The sequence below is a fragment of the Rhipicephalus sanguineus genome, chromosome 7 (assembly GCF_013339695.2).
Source record: "Rhipicephalus sanguineus isolate Rsan-2018 chromosome 7, BIME_Rsan_1.4, whole genome shotgun sequence".
Classification (NCBI taxonomy): Eukaryota; Metazoa; Arthropoda; class Arachnida; order Ixodida; family Ixodidae; genus Rhipicephalus; species Rhipicephalus sanguineus.
Window position 1 is genome coordinate 99,861,803 of NC_051182.1, and position 11,887 is coordinate 99,873,689.

Sequence of the window (11,887 nt, forward strand, 5' to 3'; positions counted from 1 at the left end):
CCTCGCTTCTCCGCAGAATGAAGAATAATGGCTTAGTAGGTGCTTCCAAACTTCACAAAAATTGTGATTTATGGCGTAGTGGGTACCTTTCTAGTGTACTTGTATTGTAGCCCCAAGAGAGCTTAACGGGCTCTAGAAACGCCGCTCTTCCAGCTTTCGCTGTGACTGTGCTGCGGTTTTAGCGCAGGCCTGGCGTTTTTTTCGCCTCGCTCAGAGAGCGGACGTTCTTTCGGCCTAGCCTCGCGTGGCGCATATCTGGAGTGATGCCTGGCGAATCCATATAACTAAATTGCCCGCCCAGGACTCTTGGTTTACGACTACCACTCTGCTACCGTTTATCAGTTAATCATGTAAGCGATGTGTATCGATGTCATTTATACTTCAGATTTGCATCTGCCGCGCGTACCGTAGTGTTCTTTTTTTCTACAAACGGGTGTGTTTTCTTTTTTGGACATCTAATTCGGCTGCAATGTTGTGTTGATTTCAGGGGGTGCCATCCGTGCTCCTGTGGTAATGGTAAACGCTCGTGCTCGATGGCTGGCAGCAGCTGCCGATGCGTCAACGGAAAGATGTACGAACCTGACAAGGATGTCTGCGCCAAGGATCTCGATAAGTGCGAATTCAAGCCTCCGAGGTAAAAAAAGAAGATTCTCGCCTGGAAAACTCTTTCCACTATTTACACATGCATTGTCGTCTCAGAACCTTGAGTTCTATTCTGGAAACTCAAATACCGCCATCTTCAAAAATTTCGTAATGGCGGCGTTTTAAGCCAATCAGAGAGGCCCTAGCAGCCCTCTGGAAAGAGTTGACCAATGGCTGAACACGACAACCTCTCGGAAATCGACAGTATCCAGCGTAGCACTCCACCTGTCACAGCGATGCTAAAGCAAAATTTTACACACTTACGCCGGTACATTTAAAAACAATTTCACCATAACCTCTCTACTCCGGAAAAAGCAGGTAGGCCATAGGCATTATTTTGAATCACACCACTCAGCCAGCGCGTGGCATCACTAGCCAACATGAGATATCATTATACAACACTTTTGTCGCTATCAACCATCATTTAGCTAATATTAGCCTAATTAGCAGTCATTCTTATTAAAACCTCCCTTATGTCATTCCAATAATCCCATATCTTTGCGTAAAATTTTTACGGATATATGTCACCAATATATGGAAGATATTTGAAAAACATAAGAATTCCGTAAGCAAACGTAAGGAATTATTGGAATGGCGTTCGGAACGTTTCAATAGGGATGTTGAAAAGTTTCACTGAATCTAGTCGATATTGGCTGTGTCCAATTTCGGCCAGCATCGCAGACAGTTTGCGCTGACATTTTAGAAGACAGCACCGTGCCCCAGTCGTCCCTGGAATTGAACGCGCCTTGAAGACCTCAGCATGGTGTGACGCCACCTCGCGTCGAAAAGAGAAAGCTAGGAATATAACATAAATTTGTTGCACTTTTTTAACATTTTTGTGTTCAAACCTGTGAAAAACTCGACGGAGCTCCCTCTCACGGTGTCCCAAACCATGTCCACGACTTCCTTTGAGCTGGCCACCGTCTCGGAGATCTTTCAGTCTTCTCCATGACCGCCATCTTGTTTGACCCGCTAGGTAGCCTGCATCGTAATTTCCTCCGATGCTGTCATTGCGAAGTTGTCGATTTTGGCCGCTACGTGAAAATTGCAATGGGACATAAAATGCTTGCTGTTCCCTCACTGTGTTTTTAGCCGTCCACACTTAGATTTGGAAGACACCCATTAACGATCAGGCACTCACCATTAGCTAACACAAGCTGGTACGAACCATGATTTCTCTACCACTAGCCGACAGTTGCTTTCATTTAGGCAATTTCGAATATCAAGAGAGGCACAATTAACCCTAAAAATCTAGTGAGCGGGCTGGCTTCAGAAAAGGGTACTCTACATTATATCGCAACGATGGGCTCAATCAGGTACCAAGAAATCACCTGAATGACACAGGCCTCTTGGTGTGGATGTCATACGTGGATAGCCTCAATCACCATCATGGCTGCTAGCAGTGCTGGCTAACGCTCCCACGTTCTGATGCACAGTACAAAAGTGGACGGGATGACGATGGCCGCCATAGCTAATTTGCTAGAGCATCGGCGGCAAGTTGTTTTTCGTACCCATTAAATTCTTTGCATTGATATCATTATAACTACACTGCAGCTAAAGGGCTATATATACTATCCGTTATATATTCCTTGGCGTCAGTGTCTTGGTTCATTTAGGTTGTATCCAAAAAGAAAAAGAGACCTTGATTCATACCCTCTTTTTTTTCGTTCATTCAAAGCGAGGGTCTCGTTACAAGTGCTTGACTACGCATACTATCCCCTACATGTTCTTTGTTGGTTTCATTCGGATATACTGAGAAATGCCATCGGACTGAGTAGAGATACCTGTAGTTTTAGTGGCAGTGAGTCGTCACAGGGTGCTTGACACGTACGTTAATTCTTAATAAGAGCTCTTCTTGGGCATGTTGGCGGGATATTGAAAACGTTTTTTCAGGGGGCTAAAACAACTGACGCAAATAGAAAGACACAGACGCACGCAGTGAACGTGCAGAAGGCAAAACTATATGGATGACTTGCACGTGTAAATAACCCAACGTCATATATCCCTGTTTTTCCCTCTCTTCTATAGTCTCTCTTTACATGAGACACGAGTGTCAGCTCTTACACAGGTCTGCTCTCTCTCTCGTATACTGTGAATTTTCCTGTAATGAAGTATTGAAAGAAAGTTCAAAGCCTAATGTTGATGTGTACTTACTGCAGCCACTGCGCCGAGTGCTGGTGTCCAGAAGGAGAAACCACTTGTCATCCCCTTGGCAACAAGTGCGATTGCATCAACGGGAAGTACTACAAGCCTGATTCAGACCAATGCGTCGAAAATGCGGACGACTGCGAGTTTGTCAACCCAATAAGGTGAGACTCGATAAAATTTCGCTTTAATTGGGTACGGGTAGGGCGATTGGGGAAAGAGTCCTGCATTTTGGCACCGTGGGTACATGATTACTGTATAGTGAACAATGCAAGAAGTGGAGTGGGCCGAGAGCATGTAAGTCGACCTTTACCAAGCCAGAGTCACGTCTCGCAACATCTTCGCTTACGTCCACGGAAAGTGTTTCACCCTGATTTCAGCCTTTTTATTTATTTATTTATTTATTTATTTATTTATTTATTTATTTATTTATTTATTTATTTATTTTACATAACCCGAGCTGCCAACATACGTGAAACAATAAAAAACGTGTTCAAAATGCTAAAGAATGTGGACCTGCGACCTCATTAGGCGCAAGCACGAGTAAAATTCAGGAAGCCTAAGATAAAGTCGGGCAACATGATCATAAGGACATTAGTTAGTAAATCAGACGCACTTTAGCGCATTCATTACTAAATTATGTTACTCCACAGCACGAAAACTCATGCGCAGGGCAGAAAGCAGGTAATATGACAAAAAGCCACTTCTAGCAAGGTTTCGTCTAGCAAGAACTTTCAAAGGCGGAACTGTTTAAAAAGGCGCAGCAACACTTTCCCAAGTAATCATGAAATGACCTTACTATCAGAGTTTATTGCCTGATAAATCGACTGCCGCAATGTTTTTTTTAGAATCTGTCAGTTGCGAATGGAGCTACAGAGATTTGACGAACGCTCTAAAAGCTTTCTCTCTCCTTTCGTTCCAACGCGACACACAGGGAGGGGGATGAAAGGGCCTACTTTCTTATTTTCTTCACCGAGCGCCACCGCATAAACGTTGCGCGCGGCTCACTTACCCGCGCCGCGACTTGCCGCGGCACAGCGCGGCGACCATCGTAAGTATGCAGCTCACGATGCTCAAGTAGGCCAGTGGTCGTGTTTTTTGGGTATGTGACGCAGTTCACTTGGCTTTATGACGTCACTTGTCGACAGAAGAATGAGCTATTTCTGGTTGTCCCTGGACTTCAATTGTCAATTCTCTGTCGCGTGCTGCTCTAAAACGTTTGGCCCATATGCTCACAGGAGCATCGACTACCGATCAGCAGCATTTTCTGACCACGTTCAAAAAGTGTTGCAGGGCCCCTTTAAGCCCGGCGTAAGGCACGCGTTGCAGAAACCCGGCCGGATATGAACCACAGAAATTGGGCAAGCTCCACTACCGAGTACAGGAGGTGCAAGAGAAAGCGAAGACAGTGCAGGGATAGAGCGGAGCGAAGGAGAGTGAGGAAGAGCGGTGGGAGAGGAGGGCGGAGCCTAGACTGCGAGAGAATAAAGCCTAGTAGACGAGTAGTGCTGAGGCAAGAAGCCGGGAAGGAGGCGGCAGGCGAGCGTTAACCGAAAATTCTTCTCGGCGAAGTGGAGAGGAGAAAGGAAAGGAGGGAGAGGAGAAGAAAAACAACTAAAGAGAGAGAGCGAGAGAGAAGTAACTTTATTTATAAAGTCCAGCGAACTTGACTTGGGGTAGGCCTCAACCGCGGCCTAGGCATCGGCCGCGAGCCGTTGGGCTCGGGCGGCTTCGTCGGCTCGCTGGACGGCCCAAAGTTCAGAGAAAAACAACTAAAACGAAATAATTTTCCTTGGAGAGGCGCGATTCCATGACGGGTACCCACGGCCCCAGGGTGAGCGTCGTAACCACTCGGCTATCTAGGCACACTAGCAGAATAATCATTTGTGGGAACCATATGATTGCGTTGCTATGCGTGAGAAAACGAGAAGGCAGAATGACAAAGAAAGAAGACACAGAGAAACAAATAAAAACACCGAGAGACAGAAAGAAAAAGAAAGGAATAGACAGGAAGAAGAGAGAAAACGAAAGGGAGATTAGAATAACAGAGAGCTGAGCTAGTTGGTAAGTATTCATTCTAAAAAGACAGGGCGTGCAAACACGGACACAAGAAAGAAGTCAGGACACCACAAACGCCGACTAACAACTGAAGAGACGCACAACGGCTGAAAAGAAAGAAGGCACGAAAACTTATCTGCGCATGCCCATGCAACAGGCGAACCTATCAATCCGGCACGCGTGGCGGTCTACGTGGAAGATAACTGTTAAGGCATTTGATTTCATCTTTATGCAAGTTAATCGACGGTTGGCTCACGCATGCGCTACCACTATTCTTGATATGCCATGCTTCAATCATCAGGCGCGTTTCTTCATTTCTATGCCGGTGCAACACTGCGCATTCATCAAATTTTGGCGTGCACTTACAATCTCGACAATGCAAAGATAGATTAGAAGGTGAGCCTCCTGTTAGCGATCTCTTATGTTCCGACAATCTCTGGTTGATGCATCGGCCCGTCTGTCCTACGTAGAAGCGGCCGCAGCTGAAAGGGATCTTATACACCACACTCGTACGGCAATCAGTGAATTTGTTGGTGTGTTTTACGAAACAAATATCTGTCTGCTTCTTGTCTTTTATTCCCTCATTCTTCCTCTGCACAGCGGCACAAATCTTACCTAGCTTATTGGCAGCCGTGAAAACAACATTAACGCCGTATCTACTTCCTACTTTCTTTAGCCTGTGAGATACGCGATGAATGTACGGTATACCTACGACACGTTTCTTCCTATCGCTTTCTGCAAACATGCTAGGACTTAATACAATAGACTTCTTTAAACGTTCAGCGACCGTGGCCACTGCATCACGAGGATACCCTACATGTAAAAGACGCGTAACCTGTGCGTTAAAGCTATCACTCATTTTGTGCTCACACGACTTGGTGAGGGCTGACTTAAGGCAAGACATGGCGATGCCGTTTTTTACAACCTTCGAGTTCTTCGACGAAAAGATTTAACAGCGGTTTCGACGATCTAGGAGAATACTGCCAGCAGCACACGTGGTTCTTCTGGAACGTTAAGGAAATGTCTAGAAATTGTATTCCATTATTCTGAGGCACCTCTTTAGTAAAGCTCAGCCCTCCTCCATTTAATTCAAATTTTTCGCTCACGGAAGTTACCACCTTTTGAAAGTCCTCACCACTACAAAAAATCAAGTAATCGTCCACATAACGAAAAACCTTAATAACCGAATTACCTAAGGCACCTTCCAAAAGATTGTCAATCTTGCTAAGGTATAAATTACTAAGAACCGGAGCAACTTTAGAACCAATACATATCCCTGACTTCTGCACATAAACGCTTTCCTTCCAACCTACCAGCGTCAACTTTAAATACATGGAAAGGATTTCTAGAAATGCCCCGGTAGAAACACCACATTTTTCGATGAAAACCGTCTGGTGTTCTTGTTCGTTAATACATTCATTGAAACATTTAAGCAAGTCCTCATGCGGCAAAGAATAATACAGGTCTTCAATATCCATACTAAAGGCCTTACAACAGCCGGGGTTCTCCTCTGAGAGGAACTGAACTAGCGCCTGAGATTTACGCATACGAAAAGGGTCTGAAAAACTCAAAGAGGTTAAGCAGTTCTGCAAATAACTAGATACAGCGACTTGCCAGGTGCCTTGCTCTGAAACGATCGCTCGAAACGGAATCTCGTTCTTATGTGTTTTGGCTGAAAAAACAATTCTAAAGTAAGTCATTTAGCCTTCTTGCCATTACAAGCTATTCTCTCAAGATTATGTCTTAACAAAAGGTCGACAGCACGTTGCCTAACTACCGATGGCTTAAGTTTTACCGTCCTAAAATTCTTTTCTATGGCTGTTAATGCTTTTTCTGAGAACAAACTGTCCGGCATAATTACAAAATACCCTTCCTTATCTGAAACTACTGGCCTGAGTTTCTTCTCGACACAGTAATTAACCAAAGGCCGGATAGGATCAGAATGTATATATTTCTAATGAAATATATACATTATGTTCGGCATAAATTTAGTAGCTAACTCGCTCAGTCTTCATTTGTGCTTCATGTTGTTGTGTTTCATGCCGTGAATATTTTTTCCTATATATTGTACATGTGCATCTATGTTTGTACAGATGAGCATGTGTGCATATATGTGCATGCATGCATGTTTCATGCAGTGAATATTTTTTCCCTATATATCGTACATGTGTATCTAAATTTGTACAGATGCGTATATGTGCATATGTATGCATGCGCACGTGTTTATATAGATGCAAACTGTGGGTATTTTTCCCTTTTTCAATATGTTTTTTTCTTCTTTTGTATAATTAAGCTACATTTCAGTATCGCCTTTAGTCCTATATTTATTACTCTAACGTTGCTGTTTTCTATTTAAAAACAATGCTGCTCAACGTTTTGTTCGCTATTCATACATTTCGCTGTTAACTATGCTGATGCCATATTACTTCAACGATGTTAGCTACTGACATGTTTTCTGTTCAAGATTTAGTATGTGCACCAAGGACGGGCGCCACGTGTGCCTCGATGTCAAGCCCTGCCTTGTGTTTTTTGGTTTCCGGGCCTCTGTCAAGCTGCAGACCGCAGCTTTTAGCCCTGGAACCCATTCCAAATGTATTTGGAAAAAATAAGAATTTGAATTTGAACACTTGAGATGCATATTAGAGCCCTTGATGCTAGCAACGCAGTCTGAGATGCAGTGGGAACGCAGTGGGAACGCGAGGAAGAATGAGGGAGTAAAAGACAAGAAGCGGACCGATATTTGTTTCGTAAAACACACCAACAAATTCACTGATTGCCGTACGAGTGTGGTGTATAAGATCCCTTTCAGCTGCGGCCGCTTCTACGTAGGACAGACGGGGCGATGCATCAACCAAAGATTGTTGGAACATAAGAGATCGCTAACAGGAGGCTCACCTTCTAATCTATCTTTACATTGTCGAGATTGTAAGTACACGCCAAAATTTGATGAATGCGCAGTGTTGTACCGGCATAGAAATGAAGAAACGCGCCTGATGATTGAAGCATGGCATATCGAGAATAGTGGTAGCGCATGCGTGAGCCAACCGTCGATTAACTTGCATAAAGATGAAATCAAATGCCTTAACAGTTATCTTCCACGTAGACCGCCACGCGTGCCGGATTGATAGGTTCGCCTGTTGCATGGGCATGCGCAGATAAGTTTTCGTGCCTTCTTTCTTTTCAGCCGTTGTGCGTCTCTTCAGTTGTTAGTCGGCGTTTGTGGTGTCCTGACTTCTTTCTTGTGTCCGTGTTTGCACGCCCTGTCTTTTTAGAACGAAAGGGAGACATAGAGAGAGAACTTCAACTTGGCTTTCCCAGGCTTAACTGCCCCTCTCTATGCTCACACGGCTATATGTAGTCTTAACTGGCTATCTCTAGGCTAGGCTTGGCTGGTATGCTAATGAAGGCCGCCCAGCTCCGCTGCTCCTTCAGGCTTGGCAACACCAGTGGGCAGCTGCCCTCATTTTTAGATGCGAAGTATCTTATGGCGGAGTTCAATCCGGTGGTGGTAGTGGTGGTGTACGGCGTGACCACCCTTACTGCACATGCGCATACCCTCTCCAGTCACCCTCTCCCCTCCCTCTCTCCACTTCCCATTTCCCCTCTCCACTTACTCTCTCCCCTGCCCCTTTCCACTCTTCTGCTGAAACGCGGGCTAGAGATGCCGAAATTCTCTCCTGCGCAACGCCGCGATGAGCACCAGCGCATGCGCGTCCCCTCTCCTCTCTCTCCTTTCCTACGCTGCCCCCCTCTCGCACGCCTGCCGAGTGCGTTCCCCGCTCGCCCTGTGAGAATTAACGGCCAGGCTAGAGGGAAGACAAGACGCGCGTAGCGTTCCTCTTCGCGTTCCACGAAGCGAGGTCGGTAGCATGCCCAACGAACGCCAACGGAACGCGATCGTGCAAGTGCTCCGGCTTCGCATCGCCTCATGGTCCCCTTTAGTGGGAAATGGTGTATTTCACTACGTAGCTCTTATACGCCTATTCAATGGGACGTCGCTTGCACCACAGCGTACAGCCAACCGAGCGATATGCACAGAAGAGGATGAAAGCTAGCGAGCGCAGTGCGCCGGCTATGCCTTTCAGTGTTAGCGAGCAACTGGCTTCTGTTTTGCCACTACATTTGAAACTCGATTTAACGAAGGGATTATTTCGTTACATCGAAAAGTTTGTAAAATCGAAAAAGGGATTTCTCGGCCCTTAAAATTCTGAAGTCCGCCGCGGTGGTGTAGCGCTTACAGTGCTCGCCTGCTGACCCGAAGGTTGCGGGTTCTATCCCGGCCGCGGCGGTCGCATTTACATGGAGACGAAATGCTAGAACCCCGTGTACTGTGCGATGTGAGTGCACGTTAAAAAAGACCAGATGGTCGAAATTTCCGGAGCCCTCCACTACGGCGTCCCTCATATTCATATCATGGTTTTCGGACGTAAAACCCCAGATATTATTGTTATTCAAATTCTTAATTGTAAGGGAGCGACAAACAAAAGGTACCGAGTCATTTTATTTGTCACTGACATACGCCTGCGCGTGTGAAAAGTTACCGAGGGCAGCCCGGACCTGCAGCCTCCGACGCCGCCCGAACTTGAAACCTGCTATGTGCATGCGAGGTAGACGGTCACGTGTAGCTATCGCAAGCTGCCGATAAGCAAAGACGGGGCGAAGAAATGGAGTGACTGTGCGAGCAGGCAGAACGAGAAAGTTGCAAGGAGGTTATCAGTGTCGTCTCTCTCATTAACTATTAAACAAAGAAAGCAACTACCGTGCTCCTGTGGAAACATTTACAGGGACAACGAACCACAACCACCCTTAGCGCCACTTGGTACGTAAAAGCGCCGCCGACTGTAAAATCCTTTGTTCCGCGCGTGCGCTCGGCACGCAGCCTCGTCAAAATAACGTGAAGAAATAGCGTATTTTCATGTCATCCACCTCCTCTACTGTACTTTCCACCACGCACAAGAGATTGCAACAACAGAGTTTAAAGGGACACTTAAGCGCAAAACGATTTTTCTCATATTAGTAAAGTACCCTTTCACCATACCAAAAACACCCCGCTTGCTGCGAAAAGACGCTTAGTAAGCGAGAAAACGCGCAAAAACAAAATGTGGGTGGCGACGCCACCTTGAAGTTTCCGCACCATTTGCCTTGACGTCACATGTTTTGAAGACGCCTACTAGGTAGGGACTGCGTAGTTCCTAATCGTAAAAGTGAAGTACATTTCTCTCTGAGGGGGCCATAGATTTAGCCTACGAAGCTTGGGGTAATTTTGTTGAGCCAATGGCGCCAAGATGCGATAAATACACTTTGAAATCCGTGACGTCACGCGGGGAGATTTCGGCGCGAAATTTAAAAATGAAACCTTGAACTTTATTTTCTCCTCTAGTAAAAAACCTATGATGGCGAAATTAACGACATTAGAGTTCTCAGAGCACAATTTATCGACCTAAACCGATTCATTGTTTCTCTTTAGTGTCCCCTTAAGAGATAGTGAGTGCGGACTGAAGCTCGCGCTTCAGTTGACTTCCGGTACCTTGTCACGTTACCAACCCTCTCAAGTGCTTCAGGAGCGGCCTCCTTGCAGCCTCGCACTTTCAAATATTCAATGGCGCAGTTGGCTGAGAATCGCAGCGTGTCTTAGCGTGGACGTCATCGATGGAAGTGTTTCGTCTGACATCCCCACTAAACCAACCGCTTGAGTAGAGACGCAGTGCCGCCGACGCTAACATTTTGCTCGGCTCCAGGTTCGCATTTGGGTGTTATGCATTCGTTGACAATATTTACCTGTTTCAATCAGAACGAAATTTGAGCACGTTCGTCCAAAACTGCCGCCACATTTTTCACATTTTCACAACCTGGATCTTCAAATCGCGTGTTGTGCCAGAGTTTCCACAGACTTTGCTTATCAGTGAAAAGTGTGCGTGCTTGAATGTGTGCGCGAGGGCACCACAGCTATTTGCACAGGAAAGTGGGGCTAGCGACACTGCCGAAACTACGAAATCGAAAGCTCGCTCTGCAAGGGCCTCACATAAGCCTACATCAAGGGCCATTATTACAAAGCCGATTTCAGGATAACCTTTGTAAATTTGGGTGATTATGCATTAGTGAATGCCCCAAGGTAACATTTCTATGCTTTTCTCTTTTTGTATAACCTTTGTTTGCATGAGACTCCAGTGTCGCTTCTTGCACACTCTGCTCTCGCTTGTATATCGCGTATTTTTCTGTAATCAAATATTGAAAGAAAAATAAAACCTTAATTTTTACGTTTACTTGCAAGTGATTGCGCCAAGTGCTGGTGTCCAGACGGAGAAACCAGTTGTCAACCCCCTGGCAACAAGTGCGAGTGCATCAATGGGGAGTACTACCTGCCTGGTTCAGACCAATGCGTCCAGGATGCGTACGACTGTGAGTCTGACAAACCCATAAGGTGAGACCCGATGAAACTTCACGTTCTGTTTTCAATGCGTTAGGCGGTGATAGGGGAAAGAGTCCTACATTCTGGCACGGTGGGTACATTATTACTGTATAGTGAAACAATACAAGAAGTGAACAGTGTCAAGAGCATGTAAGGCGACCTTTGACTAGCAAGAGCAACATCTGGGTAACGCATCCGCTGGCAACCATTTAAAGTGTTTGCCCTCGTTTCAGCCTGCTGATTTACTTCTTTATTTATTTATTTACTTATTTATTTATTTACTTATTTACTCACTCACTCACTCACTCACTCACTTACTCACTTACTTACTTACTTACTTAATTACTTACTTACTTCACTCACATACTCACTCACTCACTCACTCACTCCCCGTAACCCTAGCCGCCAAGTGGTTGAAGAGGGAAGTGGGGTGCATGCGTAAACTAATAAAGAACGCGTTTTAAGTGCTATAGAGTGTAGACTCGCCAACCTGATCATGTGGAAGAACGAATACAGTTGAGGGTGCTTAACATAATGTCGGCCAACTCGACCGGAAGGTCACCACTGGCTCAAGCGCAGCTGCGTTTGCGTGTTCATTACTCATACCTTATACTGCATAGGACAAAAACTCAT

The 11,887-nt window shown here is 45.6% G+C and overlaps 1 protein-coding gene across 1 annotated transcript in view; it reads left to right on the plus strand.

Moving 5' to 3' along the window:
* The first annotated feature begins 496 nt into the window (after positions 1–496).
* The window catches only part of LOC119399663 (latent-transforming growth factor beta-binding protein 3-like), a 71,056-nt gene continuing 59,665 nt past the window's right edge, over positions 497–11,887 (plus strand). Inside the window, exon 1 of the mRNA XM_049417807.1 lies at positions 497–634. Within this exon, the coding sequence (XP_049273764.1) occupies positions 534–634 (101 nt within the window). The 5' untranslated portion in view covers positions 497–533. The remainder of the gene's footprint in view (positions 635–11,887) is intronic.